The sequence below is a fragment of the Melospiza georgiana genome, chromosome 16 (genome assembly GCF_028018845.1).
Source record: "Melospiza georgiana isolate bMelGeo1 chromosome 16, bMelGeo1.pri, whole genome shotgun sequence".
NCBI lineage: Eukaryota > Metazoa > Chordata > Aves > Passeriformes > Passerellidae > Melospiza > Melospiza georgiana.
The window spans coordinates 15484905-15502379 of NC_080445.1; the positions used below are offsets into that span (position 1 = coordinate 15484905).

Below are 17475 nucleotides of genomic sequence, written 5' to 3' on the forward strand. Positions count from 1 at the left end.
AGGTACAGGAGGCTGCTCCAGGTCCCTGACTCATCCAGGGCTGATGCTGGGAGTGTCTCAGCTCTCTCCTTCCCTGTGTTCAGTCCATAGAGAGGACTGGGCTGAAAGCTGACGCCTTCCTTTGCCAGTTTAAGATCTCTGCCTATGCTGGGGCTTTGCTATAGGGGATGGCTGTTCCTGGAGGATGCCCCTGGTTCAGGGAAGGCTGATTCTGCAGAGCCTGGTGCTCAATGGTCTGCTTTGGTTTGCCCTTAGCCTTGCTGCTGCTGGGTTCCCTTTCATCCAGCACTGCCTTCCCAGCTGGGTTCCTCCTCTCTCAGCACAGCATCATCTCCTCCTCCCTAGTTCCCATTCCAGGCATCTTGTACTGTGATTCTGCCAAGTCAGCTTGGAGTGCCTGTTGTCACTTGGAATGTCCTTTATTGCAAAGAAGAGTGACAAGAAGTCAGAAAAATAATGGGAGGGTTGCAGAAAGGCTCTGCTGAGGACAATTCTATAAATGCTGTCTGTGCCCAACTGGTGCCAAGCAGCAGCTCCTGACTTGTGTGCCTGCAGGGCCAGGCACAGCCTACTTTCCTTGTGTCTGTCCTCAGAAATACTCAGATTCAAGAGAAGCTCATTTGCTGGGAGATGCTGTGGACCTGAGTGATGGCCAACAGCCTGGCCATGCTCCTGGGTCCTGCCAGCCTCCTTGGGGTGAGATGGAGACTCCTCAGAGCTGTCCCTTGTCTTTCCTGCCTTGAGTCGTGCCTGTGCTGCTGCCAGCACCACGTGCTGCACCTCAGGAGGTGACTGGGAAGCAAGTCATGGATGAGGTGTTCAGGGACAGTGGATGTCAACATGAGGATGCTGTAGGTACCTCTGGCCTGCTCTCTGCCAGTGTGGCAGTGACAGTGAGAAACACCTTCAGTGAAGTCAGGATGGATCCCAGTCCTGAGAGCTCAGTCTGTGGAGATACTGTGGTGCTTATCAGCATTATTCATCTTCCTCCTTGTCAGCAAAGGACTCACAGTGACACAGGTTCTGGTGAAGAGGGATGTGCTTGAAAATTCCTTCCTGTCCTGCTGCCACCTCCCCACTGACTGCAGCTGTCAGTAAGGGGATAGAAAAAAGGTGTGTTTGTGCCTCAGCAAGTTTGTATCAGAGTTGTGACAGGAGAAAGGTGTGTTTTGCTCCTCCAGTACAGCCACCAAGGCAGTTCCTCCTCCTCTGTAGAGACTGCAGCTTTGGAAATTATTTGGCAGATACCAGAGCCAAAACAGGAGTAGAGCATTCCCTACTGACCTGGGACTGCATTAGCACGGCCCTGTTGTCTCAATTTTTGCACTATCAGCACACAAATGTTGTGGCTGGAGCAATGTTCTGTCCCTTTGCTTCTTGGTTTCTGCATGTGAGGGTCTGTCAGGGTTGTCCTGCCCCTTTTATTTTGCCTGCTATGGAACTTCCTGACTGCTTCTGATTGTCTTCCACCAGGGAATTCTCTTGGTGTACGACATCACTAATCGCTGGTCCTTTGATGGGATAGACCGATGGATAAAGGAAATAGATGAGGTGAGTGAATGGAGGAGCACCTGCAATGATCCACAGCAGAGACATGGGGAGGGATCACCCAAGGTGTTACCTGACATGGAGACAGCTCTGCTGTGGAGGGGACACGATGGCAGTGCAGTCATAAGTGGAGCAAAGCAATAAATGTCTGCCCTCCATCTCTTCGTAAATCTGGAGTAGTAGGGAGATGGCTCAGGAATGGTCAAGAAAAGACAGGAAAGTTCTCTTAGAAATGAATGGACTGGGAAAGTTCCCTCAGAAATAGGAGGTGACAAATGAGTTGTCCCCACCACAGAGAGGTGCTGCTGGGCAGTCCCTCAGCCACAGGGCAGCTTCTGTTTATTTTCCCCTCACTGCTACTGCAGCTCAGCAAACGCTGGGTGTAGCCATGACTTCCTCACCCCTTTCCTTGCTGCAGCACGCCCCAGGAGTGCCCCGGATCCTGGTGGGGAACAGGCTGCACCTGGCCTTCAAGCGGCAGGTGCCCACGGAGCAGGCGCGCGCCTACGCCGAGAAGAACTGCATGACCTTCTTCGAGGTGAGCCCCCTGTGCAACTTCAACGTCATCGAGTCCTTCACGGAGCTGTCCCGCATCGTCCTCATGCGCCACGGCATGGAGAAGATCTGGAGACCCAACCGAGGTCAGTGGGCACGAGGGAGCTTGGGGGGGCCCTGGGGCTGCCTGGGTGGGAGCTGTGGGAGCTGCACCCTCCACACATGGGGGAATCCCTCAGGCCAGGCAAGCTGAAGCTGAGCCAGGAGCTGCCTGTGCTGGTGTAGGGATGGGCAGCTCCAGAGGGCAGCTCAGCGTGTCTGGGAGCTGCAGTGCTCTGGGGCATCCTCTGCCTTTCCACCTACTCTGCATGAGGCTGAGGGCAAATAAGCTCCCACATTGAAAGTACTTCAATCAAACATTTTTGTGGGATAAATCCAAGTGTAAGCACCTCACTCCTTTCCCTTGCCTGAGCCTGTCTTTGTTTTGGATGGAAGCAGTGTGCCCAAGGAGCTGAAAGGGACTAAATCTCATCCCTGCTGTCAGCATGCAGCAGTGGGCTGGGTTATTCCGTATATCCAGGCATGTGTGCCACAAGGAGGGAAACCACAAGCAGATTCCATGTTATGTCTCAGCCTGTTGAGTTTGAAGCAGAATAATCTCACTTCCCACATTATTCCTGGCTGGAGGTAGCAGTGTGTCCCACTGCAGTCTGAGCAGCAGCAGATCTGTGTTTGTGGGGTGTCCTGCTCTCATATGGACCTTCAGCCCCTGCTCAGCAGGATGAGAAAATCCTCTTTGCCAGCCCCAGTCACCAAATTTTCTGCCTGGGCTCCTGTCCCCAACCTGGCTGCTGTGCCATGGTCTGCAGGTCACAGGGATGGGCTGAATGCACAGACCTTTCCTGCATCTTTTCCAGAGGATTTGAGACTGCAGAGTGCCTCCTTGGGAATGGAAAGGGCAAAAGGAAATGGCCTCAAACTGTGCCAGAGGAGATTTAGATTAGAGATTAAGGGAAATTTCCTCACAAAAAGGGTAGTCAGGCACTTAAACAGGCTGTCCAGGGCAGTGGTGGAGTCACCATCCCTGCAGGTGTTCAAAAACAATGCAGATGTGGCACTTGGGGACACGGGTTAGTGGAGGCATTGGCAGTGCTGGGGGAATGGTTGAACTGAATGGTCTTAGAAGGCCTTTCTAACCGGAATGGTTCTGTGGTTCCATGAACGGGAGCTCCCGAGCAGGGAGTGGGGATCGGCCTGCTCGGGAATGGCAGCGTGGCTTTGGCAGGCAGGAGGATAACGAGTGCCCTCGTGTGGCCCCTGGCTGGGGATTCCCCGGCAGGGAGAGGGACTTCCCGAGGCAGGCAGGCTCACAGGGTGCCGGCTGAGCTGGGGGATGCTGGGAAACCCGGACGGGCAGAGTGATGTTCTGAGTGCTCTGGCTTGCTGGGGTCTGTGCGCCCTGGGGTTCAGCAGATCCCAGCTGACACTGTCCTGTTCCAGGACTTGCTGACCCTGTTGCCTCTTTGCCAGGCATGCCCTGGTTGCCAGAGGATGGGTTGAGAAGCCAAGTGTCTGTCAGGAATGTGAGCCAGGCTCTGCCAGCCCCGGGTGCTGAGAGCAGGGCTGGCAGTGCCTAACCCTGTGTTCACACCAAAGCTGGTGTCTGGCAAAGCACCAACCTCCAACAGCAAAGCTCACCCTGATTTCCCAAGCTTTTGTCCTAAACACCCTGCTCCCTGCTCCCACTCCTGTGCAGTCATTACTGACATAACTCCCTGAGGAGCTGGAGCTGTGCAGCGTAAGGAATGGTTGTGGGGAAGGGCAGCCCAGGAGCTCTCCTGGCCCTTGACCGTGTGATCCTTTGTCCCCGCAGTGTTCAGCTTACAGGACCTGTGCTGCCGAGCCATCGTGTCCTGCACCCCGGTGCACCTCATTGACAAGCTGCCCTTGCCCGTCACCATCAAGAGCCACCTGAAATCCTTCTCCATGGCCAACGGCATGAACGCCGTGATGATGCACGGCCGCTCCTATTCCCTGGCCAGCAGCGGGGGCGGCAGCAGCAGCAAAGGGAACAGCTTGAAGAGATCCAAATCCATCCGGCCGCCCCAGAGCCCCCCACAGAACTGCTCGCGCAACAACTGCAAGATCTCTTAGCAGGATGGGCACCCTGAGCTTGTGTCGGACCCGCGCCCGCCCGCCCGTGTACAGCTGTTTGCACACTGAACCCTCCTCCGCTGGATCCTTGCAGATGGGCCACGGTTGCTTTTCCAATGGCACGCACGAGCGTTAGGAATGTGCTCACGTTTTGGCTTGGCATAGGAAGAAGCATGGTGCCGGCTGGATCCCGCAGCGCTGGCGGGGAGAGGATCTGCCAAGTGACCCTCCAAGAATGCTTTGGGCTTTGCCTCTTGGCCTGGGGTGGAAAATTCAGCAGCTGCCGGGTTAGGGAGGGGGGAAGGGGAAAAAAAGCTCATCCAGTCTCAATGGAGCAATGGATTTAATGGAAGATTGAGAGGCTTAAGGGAGTAGGCAAGGAGAGTCTGTGCTGCAACTTTAACTCTTGGCCTCCTGAACAGATTGCTGGTGCAATAGTGGTCATTGGATGTAGACAAAAAGAAGCAGGGACAGGGGACTAATGACAGTTTTCACCAGGATGTTAACCTGCTGTTGCCAAAAAAAACAGAAAACAAGGCAAGAGTTGGCCAATTGGAAAGGGGAAGGCAGCGCTCCGTTTGCTGCCTTCACTTATTTATGTAAATATTATACATATATATAAATATCACTTGTTTTTTAAGGGTTTTTTTAAGAAGCAGTCAGGGAAAATTTTATGCAGCCATGTAAATACAAGCACTGGATTGACTTTCCCAGTGTCAGCAAAGGGGACAAGTGGAGGATTTTCCAATGAAAACACATAAATGCTTTAAGAGACTTTCCCTCACCTCTGGGCTCGTGCTGGTGCTTTTAAATACTACATGTGCAGAAGGAAAGGATGATTGGCATGGAACATGCCCCAAGCTGCTCTATTCCTACCATTCACCAGAACCTGTGAGTGCTGAAGGCAGGGTGGGGTGGCAGTGCTTGGAGAAGCAGAGCAGCGAGGCCAGGGTCCTGGGGGGTTGGAGTGCTTTGGCAGGCAGGAGGAAGAGGCAGCTCTGGGGTCAGACTGAGGCCTTGCTCACTTTGTGCTTTCTCATCGGGGATTTGGGAGCAGGGGGTGGAAGCATTGTGCCTAAAGCAGGGGAAAAATGCTGAATTTTTGTCCCTTATTGTTGCAAAGTCTCATCCATCGCTTCTAGTGCCCTCTATCCATGACAGCACCACATGTGACAGCTCCTGGATCCTGGCTGCTTCCAGCTTTGCTTTCCCAAAGATGCTGCCTGAGCTCGTGCTGCTGTGGCTCCTCCTGGATGAAAGTGGGAAAGGACAGAAGTGGCTTTTCCCACTGGAGCATGAAGGAGCAGGGACTGGGAAGGTGGAAGGTTGGGATGAGGAAATGGCCATCTCCAGGTCCCTCAGTGGCAAAATCACCTGGCTCTTGGAGCAGTCCCAGGAGACTGGGAGAGCAAACTGCTTTGCTCCATGGCATGGCTCCTGGATCTTGGAGGGGGAATAGCTTGGGATGGATCTTCTGTCGAGCAAGTGCACCTGCCTCTCTGGCTTTGTTCCACAGCTGACCTGTGCTGGAAATTCACCTGCAAACTGAGAAATAGCACCCAGCCCTTATCCCAAAAGCTAAGGGAGCCTGGCAGTGGGGCTGGGCTTTGGTGGCAGGTTCTCATAGGTGGCCAGGGTGTGTAGACTGTGAGTAGGGTAGTAGTAAGTGAAGTATACAGTGCTGCCATCTCCTCCTGGGATCAGCTTGCTCTGCTCCCCCTTTCCAGGCAGCCTGGGGCACTGTGTGGGCAGGATGAAGCCGCTGCAGCTCCGGCGTGGCTGACGGACCCGCTGTGTCCAGGCAGCAGGGACAGGAGGGACAGGAGGGACAATCCCCCCGTGGGGACACCGCTTCCCTCCCTCCCAAGCCGACCTAGGGGGTGCCAGAGCTTCCCCCTCCCCTCCCTGCAGAGCCCAGCATGGGCAGGTCTCTTGGCTCAGCTCTCTCGTGCTTTATCACCCAGCTCAAGTGAGCGAGGACAGAATTAAACCCCAGGCAGGTGGAGGGGGAGAGGAATCCTTTGAAGGGATGCTTTGGCTCGAGAGCAAAGCCGCGGCCGGGCTGTCCCGGTGGCACGAAGGCCGGGGGATTTGGAGAACCTGTCTGGATGGCTGGCACCTGTTTCCCATCACTTAACAGGCAGCAGAAGACAATCGCTGGCTCAGCAGCACAGGGATATACGGCCAACAGGTGACCGGCACCGCCAAGGGCGGCTCCTCCGGGATCAGCCCCGGCCCGGCCGGTGTGCGGGACACAGAGGGAGAAAGGGATCCTCCCTGGAATCACCAAGCTGCTGCATGGCTCAAAACTCGCTGTACCTCTGCTTTGGTTTGGCTGTGCCACGTGTGCCACCTCCCCACGCTGTTTCCCTGTGGTTGGTTTAGGTTTTGTCACCCTGTGAAGTCTCACAGATCCTGTCTGGAGTGGGGATGGAAGATTTCCCTGGAGTGATTGCCCAGCAACAAACTTTTTTTTATTTTTTAATTTAAAAGGAAAAGATTCTTGCATCTGATGTCAACACTAGTCTGTAGCTGCTCTCCAACACTTGTACCATTCCTGAGTTGGGTTTTTTTGGACTATCCTTTTATTTTTTTATTCCTTTGTACAGTCAGTGTTGTTTAACTGATTCTACATGGTTTTGTTTTGTATAAATTAAAGTCTTTTTGTTTGTTTTGAACTACCAGTTGAAAGGAGAAGTATTCGTTTTTGTGTGGGCTGGAAAGAGGCTGAAGGGAAAAAGGTGGTGGTTTAGCCCATGCATGGGGATTTGGGACTGTTTGTGTTACAGGTGTATATTCCCATTTCCGGGTCATCCACAAAATAACTTGAATTACATTTTCTGGGGAGCCATGATTCCTGTTCTATAGATGCAGAAATCTGCAGAAATCTACAGAAATCTGTTCTTGATTCTCACAGAACCACTGATTTGGGGTAGTGGAGCCCTAAGGAAACACAAACTCATCTCCAACAGGGCTGGTCCCGTAGGTGGCTGCAGGAAGCCACACTCTCCAGCAGTTTGCCAGGAGTTGTGCCCAGTCCCTGCTCCACAGGGCAGGACAAGTACAGTCAAACCCTAAATCCCTCCTCTGGGTCTGGGTGATCCTGAGGGAGCAGCGAGTGCTGTGGCAGCCCAGACTGGAGCAAGCTGGAAGCCATCCTGGGACAAATGGGACTGACAGGGAGAGGATGCTGCAGGGAGCTCAGAGCACCAGTGTCACACCAGAGTGGCCTTTGGAGGCACCAGGAGCCCCAGAGAAAGAGGATTTGATCCTGGGGTGGAGGGAGACTTCTTGTCTGATCCCCTTCTCCCAGCCCACCTCCCCTTGACCTCCCTTTTCCCTTGCCTTCTCACTTCCCTAGGATCAGATTTTCCACTTCGTACCAGACTGGCCACGCTTGTTTTAACAGCTTAAGTAGTAATTGCTGGGGCTGGGAGGGGGCAGGGGGAAATGAGATCGTGTCTGCAGCCTGGAAAACCCTGGAGCTAAGGTGAAAGCCTGGTCAGGGAAGAGTCACACAGGCCTTTTTTTTCCTCTTTTTCTTCAGGGGGTTCTGGAAGTGTCTGTTCCCTCTCCCAGGGCCGAAACAAAGGCTGTGTGTGGTTTCAGGTGCGGTCGGGACAGCCGGAGCCCATTAGGGCGGAGCAGCGGGGACTGCGGGGCCGCAGCTGTGCCTGGGAAGAGCCGGGCAGGAAAACACTGCACAGCCTGAGCCGGGTGGGAAGGCTGGGAGAGCTTCAAGGCTCTCTGCTCCTCGGAGAAAGGAGGGAGCAGGTTGCTCTGGCATGATTCAGGGCTTTGGTCACTGAGTGTGTTTCTCCGCACTCACCTTTCTGATGAGAGGTTTCTTGGGTTGGTCCCACTGTCCCACATAGGCTGGGAAGAGGTGGTGACCTTCATACAACTGCAAGATGCTTGAAAATGAGGGTGCAGCTGCCCACGGGTGCATTGGAGGGGCAGGAGCCTGCTGGGTTCTGGGAGCAGGGATAGGTAGCACGGCACCCTTCCCTCCAGGACACAGTGCTGGGCCAATTCCTTGTCTTGGAGGGAGAAGATGAACCATAAAATCCTCATCTGTGTCTGGGATCTTTGAAAGTGACCCAAAAAAGTCCCTGTTCTAGGGTGCAGTTGGTGCCTGGACACATGGAGGTGAACATCTGGGAACTGTTGAGATGGTGGAATTTCTGTGGGCTTGGTCAGGGTGGGAAGAGTTGCTTTGTCGTTCACCTTCAGCTGAAGAAGCACTGAAAGAGGCTGGGTCAGGGTCCCAAGGTGTGGGTGAGGATTTCCAGTTGTTGGGAGCTGCTTTTCCAGCCATGCAGCAGCTGCCATTCTTCCATCCAGCCTTGCACCACTGAGGTGAAGGTTCCTGGCTTGTCCTTGCAGCTTCTGATCTTGGGAGCACAGGCATGAGGCACCTTAGGCTCCAGTGTGACACGTGCCATCCTCTGGCACTGCTCCTCTGGCTGTGGAAAGGAGCAGTGGGACAAGAACCAACCCAGAGCCTGGCACTGGCATTATGCTGTGACCACACAGAGCTCAGACATGGCTATGGGCAGAAGTTGGGCTCCAGGTCTTGTTCCCCTTTCCCTCCTGCACCAGTTCCCCTGGAAGGACCCTGGGACACCCCAAAGTGGCCCTGTGCCTCTGGGACCAAGGTGCTGTGCATCTGCCATGTTCCTTCCCAGCTGGAATTTGTGGGTTTGTGGATCAGGGAGTGCCTGGGGCCAGCTGGGTCAGTCTGGGGCTTTCAGGCTGCCAGGGCATGCAGGGTACAGGCCCTGGCAGCTCCTGCCTGGGCTGGCCTGATGCAATTCCCTGCTTGCAGAACATCAGCCTCCCCTGAGTGTCCCAGGGCAGGGTAACCCTCCCTCAGCATCTGCAGCTGGATGGACCCTTGGGAGCCACCTTGGCTGTGGAATGGGATTCAGGGCACAGCCATGGACACGCTGCAGCCCTCCATGCATGGCCATGGCCAGCTGGTGACAGACCTGGCTGTGCTTTGGGGTTTGGGTCCCAGAGAGCCCCAGGATCACCATGGGCAGCCCAGAGGCAGCAGCAGTGCTGTGTGCTGGTGGCACAGGTGGCACGGTGGTCACAGCACTGTCAGTGCTGCTGGCTGGAGGTCACTGTGCCAGAGCATTGTGGTGCACCCTGCTCACACCAGCGTGGGGGTGCTGAGGGTCCCCCGAATCACCGGGTCTGGGGCGAAAGGGCTTCCCCAAGGAGCCACAGACTGGGGGAGCACCAAACCATTCCATGTGAAAGCAGCTCTGGAGTGGGGGTGGGTTGGGTCACCCCCACCACAAAACAAAACCCCAACAAAAAAAGGAAAGGGCTCCCACCGGTTTTTTTGTCCTGTCCACCACGTGCTCCCCAAGAGGGGAGAACGGAGGTGCTGAGCTGCTCCCCGGGGCAAAACGCCCTCGGGTTTGCTGTTTCACAGGGGCTGCAAACCCCCCTCAGGGCTGAGGCTCTCACCAGAGCCGGAAGAGTTAATGCTCCCAAAATGCCATTAAATGTTCCTGCTGCAGGTCAGTCTCCATCGGGGATTAGGGGGATCTGGCCTGGGAGCCGGGGCCGGCTCCTGCCAGCTCTGGGCCGGTGCGGGACGTGCTGGTTGAGCCCCAGCACAACGTGCCGGGGTCTGGTGTGGCTCAGGAAACATCCTGGCTGTAAATCACCGGGGAGGGAGGGCTGGGAGCCCCTCCGGGGGGCCTGGGTGGGCACCCACCCCGCCAGGCCAGACACGGTGCTGTGCCCGCAGCACGGCACGGGCGGGATGCGGGCTGGAAAGCCGGGATGGATCCGTGCCGCTGTCCCGCTCCCGGCACCTTCGGCTGCGGGGCCGGTGGTGCCCGAGATGCGGTGCGGGGTGAGGGCGCCCGGGCCCGCCGGGTCCCGCCGTGGGCTCCGCGTCCCTCCCGCCGGCCGCCCCGTCCGAGGGGACCGCAGGCTCCGGCTGTTTTCTCATCCTGCAGGAATTCGGCTCCGTGGGCCGGGCGGGTTTCTGTGTGCGCCCCCCCGCCCCCCCTTTCACTCTCCCTCTTTGGAGACTTTCTGCATTCTGCCTTTGATCTCCCCCCGTGTTTGCCCAGGGATCGCCGGGCTCGCCGGGGTTAGAGGCTGAGGTCAGCGCCTTTCCCATTCCAAACACCCAGAAACATCAGTGGGAAGGGAGGGGATTCAGATTACAACCTTCCCGTCCTCCCCTTCCACCCCACTCGCCCCGCTGGCCGTGCCGGGGATGGACTGAGCCCCGAGAGCCGCCCGCCACTGCCGCCGCGTCCCGAGAGCCGACCGCGATGGATGGAGGCGGCGGGCGGCATCGCCGGTGCTCCGGCGGGCGCCGGGTGTGCTGAAGGACAGAGGTTTGGTCCTCTCCTCCTGCTCTTTGTCCCCCCGCCCGCCTTCTCCCTCATCCCGTCCGTCCTGAATGTGATTTCCCCCGAGCCCTCGCCAGCGAGCCAGGCCGGCGGCGCGGGGCGGCCGCGATGGCTCCTCGGGGCAGAGGCGGCCGCGGGGCCCGGGGGCAGCGGGCGGGCCGGCAGCGGGGCCCGCTGCGCATCGCGCTGCTCCTGCCCGTGCTGGCCGCGGCGGCCGGGCTCAGCCTGCAGCCGGGCAGGATGCGGCACCTGGGCGTGTGCCCCAACCAGCTGAACCCCAACCTGTGGGTGGATGCCCAGAGCACCTGCGAGCGGGAGTGCCAGGCCGACCAGGTGAGCGAGGGGGCTGCGGGCGGTAACGGGGTTTGGGGGGCATCCCCAGGCAGCCGAAGGAGATGCTTTGGGGTGTGGTGTGGGTCCTGTGCTGGGTGGCACAGCCGGTTCAGTTGTTTGAGAGCAACGGGCTCTGCAGCCCTGCTGCAGCTTTACCCCCTAAGCCCCTCCTGTCTGCTGGGCTCCCCTGTTGTCCACAGGCAGAGAAACTGCTTGTTGCCCCCTCGTGTCACCCCCTCAGACCGTGTCCCATGGTCAGAACACCCTCCTTGTGCACCCCCAGGATGCTTCCACCCTGTCAAAGGGCTGGCTGGGATGAAGGGAATGGGTGTGCTGGGACACGGACCCCATCAGCCCGAGAACAGAATCCTGTCCCAAATTTCCCCTAGGGGCCGGAGCCCACCCACGGACCGGGCTGTCCATTCCAGAGAGCCCTGGCTCCACCAGGCTGAGCAGGGGTAACCCCATCCCGGTCAGGGCTGTCTGAACCCCGAGGGGAGACTCCTTCACAATTCATCTGTTGGTCCTGCCTCCCCTCGGCCAGCAAAAGCTGAGAAGGGCAAGTTGCTCTCTGCTGTGAGGAGAAGGGACCATCATCATCACTGCGGTGCACCCCAAAACATCCTGGGGGTGCTGAGGGTGGGCTGGGGCTGGGATAGCTGTGCCGGGGAGCTCTGGCTCTGGCCGGGGCCCAGCGATGCTGAAAATGCACGGGGCTGCGCGGGGGACACCTGCCCACCCCAAAGTCCCACAGGGGTGGGAACAGCACCCACAGCCCCAGCACAGCGGTGACCTCCACGTCCCCCCCAATCTCTTCTCCCTCCCCGGGCAGGACTGTGAAGACTTTGAGAAATGCTGCACCAACGTGTGTGGGCTGCGGAGCTGCGTGGCCGCTCGCTTTGCCGACGGCAGCGTCCCGGCGCTGGCGCTGGCGCCCGCAGCGTCCTGCGAGAGCTTCGTGTGCGCGCAGCAGGGCTCCGACTGCGACATCTGGGACGGGCAGCCCGTGTGCAAGTGCAAGGACCGCTGCGAGAAGGAGCCCAACTTCACTTGCGCCTCCGACGGCCTCACCTACTACAACAAGTGCTACATGGACGCCGAGGCGTGTCTGCGCGGCACCCGCCTCACCACCGTGCCCTGCAAGCACATCTTCACCTGGCCCGACACCAGCCCCGTGCCGCAGGAGACCACGGCGCGCCCCACGCCGGGCGCGGGCCCCGAGCTGCCGGTGCCGCCCGCGCTCTACACCAACCCCTTCCACCAGTCGGTGCGCGCCGGCGGCACCGTCAGCTTCCGCTGCGACGTGAGCGGCCGCCCGCAGCCCGACATCACCTGGGAGAAGCAGAGCGAGCGGGAGGAGAACTTCATCATGCGGCCGGACCAGATGTACGGCAACGTGGTGGTCACCAACATCGGCCAGCTGGTCATCTACAACGCCCGCTACGAGGACGCCGGCATCTACACCTGCACGGCCCGCAACGCCGCCGGGCTGCTCCGCGCCGACTTCCCGCTGTCGGTGCTCCGGCGGGAGCCGGGGGGGACCCCGCGGAGCGGCAGCCCCCAGCCCTTCCCCAGCGCCGAGTGCCTGAAGGAGCCGGACCGGCGGCGCTGCGAGCCCACGGAGGTGCGCTGGCATTTCGATGCCAAGCAGGGCTCCTGCCTGACCTTCCGCTACGGCGGCTGCGGGGCCAACAGGAACCACTTCGAGACGTACGAGGAGTGCCGAGCCGCCTGCCTGGGCAGCGCCCGCCCCACCTGCCTCCTGCCCATGGTGCAGGGGCCCTGCCAGAACTGGGAGCCGCGCTGGGCGTACAACCACCTGCTGAAGCAGTGCCACTCCTTCGTCTATGGCGGCTGCGAGGGCAACACCAACAACTTTGAGAGCAAGGAGACCTGCGAGGACGTGTGCCCCTTCCCCAAGAGCCTGCAGTGCAAGGCCTGCCGCCTGAAGAGCAAGATGGTGCTGAGCCTCTGCCGCAGCGACTTCGCCATCGTGGGGCGGCTCATGGAGATCGTGGAGGACCAGGACTCCGGCATAGCCCGCTTCGCCCTCGAGGACGTCCTCAAGGATGAGAAGATGGGCCTCAAGTTCTTCAACATCAAGTACCTGGAGGTGACCCTGACCGACATGGACTGGAGCTGCCCCTGCCCCAACATGACGGCGGAGGACGGGCCCCTGATCATCATGGGCGAGGTGCACGACGGAATGGCCACGCTGGACCCCAGCAGCTACGTCCGGGCCGCCAACGACAAACGGGTGAAGAAGATCTATGAGCTGATGGAGAAGAAAACCTGCGACCTCCTGAACCGCTTCCAGGACTAGGGGAGAGTCAGGATGTGCTGACAGGGGAGCTGCAGACACAGCATGAGGGGGCAGCCTGAGGGAGCCCCCGTACCAGTGCCTGTGTCTAGAGGTTACCACTGCCAGGTAGTTCTCCCCCACCCCGTCCTGAGCCCCAGACCAGCTCCCACCTCCGCTGTAATTTATCTGCTGCATGTTCCCCCACCGTGTGACCCCTACCCCAGCCTGTCCAGAAGCAATGGAGAACTGGGTTGGGCTGCAGAGGGGTGGGAGACCTGCTGGGAACACCCCACCCATAAAATCTTCCCACTTCACCAAAGCCTCTGGGCCCAGTGTAACACCCCTGGGTGCTGGACCTGACCCTTCATTGGTGCTGGAGTTGGAACTGGGGACACCCCCACCCCCAGTGTTTGTGCTGAAAACATCAGGGAGCTGCTGGGGTGTGGGGGGCAAAGCACAGAGTTTATTGGGGGGACAACAGCACAATCCTGAGGAAAGGGGGAAGGGAGACATCATTGGCACAGCATCCTCCGAGGAAATGGAGCAAGGAGTCTCCCCCATGCCCAGGGGTGTTGTCCCTCCCCCCACACCCCGTGGCAGCTGTGCTGGGTCCTGTGGCCCAGGCTGGGGCACCCCACTGCAAAGGGAGCCCCAAAGGCACCAGGGCAGATGGACCCTGCCCAGCCAAGCCAGCCCCAGCTGGGTGAGTGGGGCTCTGCCCCATCGCTGCTGTCCCCAGCCCCAGTGGCAGCCACGGCGGGACAATGACACCCTGCAGGAGGCAGCAGTGGGGACAGCAGTGCCGGGAGGCGCTGGTAGTGCCGGCAGGGCTGGTTACAGCTTGCGGAAGATCAGGCTCTTGTTGTTGGCCGGCATGTCCACCTGGAAGCACAGAGCCTGGCTCAGAGGTGCCCAGCAGCACGGGCAGCCCCGGCCCAGCACGTACCATCCTCTCCAGGCTCAGCCCCGGGCCCAGCGCCATCCTGACCATCCTCTCCAGGCTCAGCCCCGGGCCCAGCACCATCCTGACCATCCTCTCCAGGCTCAGCCCCGGGCCCAGCACCATCCTGACCATCCTCTCCAGGCTCAGCCCCGGGCCCAGCGCCATCCTGACCATCCTCTCCAGGCTCAGCCCCGGGCCCAGCACCATCCTGACCATCCTCTCCAGGCTCAGCCCCGGGCCCAGCACCATCCTGACCATCCTCTCCAGGCTCAGCCCCGGGCCCAGCACCATCCTGACCATCCTCTCCAGGCTCAGCCCCGGGCCCAGCACGTACCATCCTCTCCAGGCTCAGCCCGTTGGCCTCGGCCAGCTCCCGCAGCATTGCCGTGTCCCGCAGCCCCCAGGCGGGATTTCTGCGGGAGGAGGAGCCGGGGGTCACACCCGGGACACCCAGAGCAGAACCCCCGGCTGGGGGCTGCCCTCCGGCCTGGCTTATCTCGAAGGACCACGCTGGGAGGGAGCTTCCTGCAGCTGCAGGGGTGGGACACAGAGGACAGGATGGGCCCCAGGAGCTCCCAGCCCCCTCCTACCTCTGCCTCAGGCTGCGATCAAAGTCCACGTTGCTCTGGGGGCTGATGTGGCCGTCCACGGCGTAGGGCTGTGGGACACAGCTGGAGCTGCAGGCAGGAACCCCCCTGTGCCCCCCCAGTCCCCTGCCACGGGCTGCTGCCCCCACCAAGCACAGAAGCCAAGCGGGAAGAGACACGGCCCTCAAGGAGTCGTGTCACCCACTGTGAGTCCTGTCACCCTCTGCAGGCACCCCAGACCCTGCTTTGGATAAGGTGAGGGAGGACAGGACCTGCCTCCTCCAAAACTGCACCTTTCAGTGCTCAGCATGTGCCCCAAAAGGCAGAGAACCCCCCAAAAGCCAAGCCCCTGCATTTCCCAGCTCCCTCCCTAAGCCATGAGCAGAGCTGCCCCCCAGTATCTGCTCTGGCACCCTGCAGCCCCCAGGATGCTCCTGCACCAGGACAGGGGACCCACCCCATAGGTGAAGAGCACACCTCCAGGCTTCAGCAGCACCCCGGCACCCCTGAACAGGCCCTGGGGGACGAGAGAGGTGGGGACAGGTCAGGGGGCTGGGGACACCCCCGGGAGCCCCCCCTGAGCAGGGACAGGGGCTGGGGAGGGCGCTCACCTCGGTGCAGCGCAGCTCTGAGATGTGCATCATGTTGATGCTGACCAGCAGGTCCAGGCTGGCGGGCTGGGTGCCCCCCCAGGTCTCCCAGCCCTGGGACACGTCCAGCAGGATGGGGGGCAGCAGGTTGGGCAGCCCCGTGGCCTCCACGTAGGCAGCGATGCTGTGGGCACCGAGCCCAGCTCAAGGCCGGCCGGGTGCCCCTGCAGCCGCTGCAGGCAGGGACAGAGCCCTGCACGGACCCTCAGGAGAGGAGAAACACCCACAGGGATGTGGGTCCAGCACAGCCTGGGGGTCCTTACCCAGCCCTCTGCTTCCAGCTGCCACACGGAGAGCTGGAAGCACCTGGACAACCAGCACAGGCCGCAGGGCCCAACCTCGCCAAGTTTGGAGCCCTCTCCCCTTGTGGGGAACCCCCTTGGCACCACTGCACCAGCACCTCCTGATTTGGGTGTTATTTACACCCTTTCTGGCACATTCACCACCGAGGTCTCAGCTCCTGCAGCCTCCCAGCCTGGAGATTATTTTTACCCAGGGTGGTGGGTGCTGCTGCGTGGGCAGGACAAAACTCCTCCAGGACAGGGGCTGGTTCCAGCATCTCCCCAACAGGCTTTTTTTTTTTTTTTTTTCTACAGTGGAAAGCTGGATTTTGGGGGTTTTCTGGGAAAAAATAAAGTCCTGAGCTGGGGAGCATGGGTTGTTTGGGAGTTGGATATTGGGGATCTATTGAAAAAAATATAGTGAGTATTGACCTGGGGAGCCTGGGCTGGGCAAGAGCTGAATATTGTGGTTTGCCGGGAAAAAATAAAGCGTCAAGCCAGAGCGCCTGGACTGTCCAAGGGGGTCTTTGCTGTGAAAAAATACACATTAATCTCATCTGAGAGCAGGATATTGGGGTTTTCCTGGCAAGAGTACAGTACTGAGCAGGGGAGCTTGAGCTGCTGGAGAGTTGGCTATTGGGGTTTTTCCTGAAAAAATAAAATAATGTGGAGCCTGAGCCCACTGTTGAGTGGGTCTTTTCTGGGAAAAAAATATGTATCCAGTTATTCCAAGAGGTGGATATTGGGGTTTTCCTGGAGGGAGCAAAGCACTAGGCAGGAGAGCCAGGCCTTCAGGAGAATTAGATATTGGGGTTTTCCCCAAATCCCCAAACGGAATAAAATAAATAAAGACAAAACCAAAACGGGGAGCAGGGAACCGAGGCCGCGGTGCATGGCCCGAGGGAGGGGCCGCAGGCGGTGCCCCCGGAGTGCCGCGGGCTCCCCCGTCCCCCCGGGACCCCCGGCCCCGCTCACCTGCGCAGCGCCCGCGGGTCGATGTCCGAGGGCTGCCAGCGCAGCTGCGGCAGCGCCCGCGCGAAGTGCGCGGCGTGGAGCCCCGAGCCCGCGGCCACCTCCAGCACCCGCAGCGCGCCCGGCCCCGCGCACTCCCGCAGCACCGCCAGGATCGGGCCCTTGTTCCGCTCCGCCGCCGCCGGGACCTGCATGGCCGGGCCGCGAGCGAAGCGCGGCCGCGGCACCGCCCCGCGCCGCGGGAGGAGCAACGCGGGGAGGGGAAAGGCGCAGCGGCCGCCCTGAGTTGTTGAGATTTTCTAAGCCTTCTGATGCTTGCATTCTTGTAGCAAACTTTCACACACGCTTTCTGTAAATAACTTATTGTTTTGCATTCTTTTATGGAGGAGGGGAAATTTGGTGGACTGTTGGTTTGTCCGGTGTCGTTGGAGAGGTGGCACAGTCACCGTCCAATTCACTGTCATTTTTGGAAAACTGTGAGTGTTGGAGTCAGAAAATAAACTCGCCCTTTTCTTCGCCCTGAGAGTAGCGGTGCTGGCGTGTTTCGTGTCCTATGGCGACATCGAGCAAGACGAAAAGTAACTGCGCCGCCCGGGAATCGAACCCGGGTCGCAAGAATGGGAATCTTGCATGATACCACTACACCAGCGGCGCGGCCGGGAGCGCTTCTGCCCCGCTGCCCCTCGGTCCCGCCGCCCCCGCGGGGACCCCCGGCCCCAGCCCTGGCCCGGCCGTTCCCCCAGCACCGGCATCCCCCAAAAGGGACAAAGTGAGGCTCTGCGCGGACACCCCAGGGAAACGGGGCCGGGGGGGGAACCACCCCC

General features: G+C 59.5%; 3 protein-coding genes and 1 non-coding gene across 5 annotated transcripts in view; 2 read left to right on the top strand and 2 right to left on the bottom strand.

The window, feature by feature from the left end:
- The window catches only part of RAB40C (RAB40C, member RAS oncogene family), a 35493-nt gene extending 28618 nt beyond the window's left edge, over nucleotides 1-6875 (top strand). The window contains exons 4-6 of the mRNA XM_058035946.1: nucleotides 1474-1551; nucleotides 1967-2189; nucleotides 3917-6875. Of these exons, the coding sequence (XP_057891929.1) occupies nucleotides 1474-1551; nucleotides 1967-2189; nucleotides 3917-4197 (582 nt within the window). The 3' untranslated portion in view covers nucleotides 4198-6875. The remainder of the gene's footprint in view (nucleotides 1-1473; nucleotides 1552-1966; nucleotides 2190-3916) is intronic.
- Nucleotides 6876-10691: 3816 nt separating this feature from the next.
- On the top strand, nucleotides 10692-13239 carry WFIKKN1 (WAP, follistatin/kazal, immunoglobulin, kunitz and netrin domain containing 1). Its single transcript, XM_058035776.1, has 2 exons — nucleotides 10692-10916; nucleotides 11749-13239. The coding sequence occupies exons 1-2, from the start codon at nucleotides 10692-10694 to the stop codon at nucleotides 13237-13239; spliced, it is 1716 nt and encodes a 571-aa protein (XP_057891759.1).
- Nucleotides 13240-13964: 725 nt separating this feature from the next.
- On the bottom strand, nucleotides 13965-16845 carry METTL26 (methyltransferase like 26). 2 transcript variants are annotated; one of them, XM_058035528.1, is made up of 6 exons: nucleotides 16655-16845; nucleotides 15360-15522; nucleotides 15206-15265; nucleotides 14752-14819; nucleotides 14496-14574; nucleotides 13965-14100 (listed from the first exon to the last, which is right to left on the bottom strand). In XM_058035528.1, the coding sequence occupies exons 1-6, from the start codon at nucleotides 16843-16845 to the stop codon at nucleotides 14053-14055; spliced, it is 609 nt and encodes a 202-aa protein (XP_057891511.1). In that variant the 3' UTR covers nucleotides 13965-14052. The 2 variants fall into 2 exon arrangements, with proteins under 2 accessions (XP_057891511.1, XP_057891510.1); XM_058035527.1 differs by lacking the exon at nucleotides 14752-14819 and having other exon boundaries at nucleotides 14496-14692; nucleotides 15226-15265.
- Nucleotides 16846-17234: 389 nt separating this feature from the next.
- On the bottom strand, nucleotides 17235-17305 carry TRNAG-CCC (transfer RNA glycine (anticodon CCC)). The gene has a single exon. It is a non-coding gene; the product is annotated as a tRNA-Gly (tRNA).
- Between the last annotated feature and the right edge of the window lie 170 nt (nucleotides 17306-17475).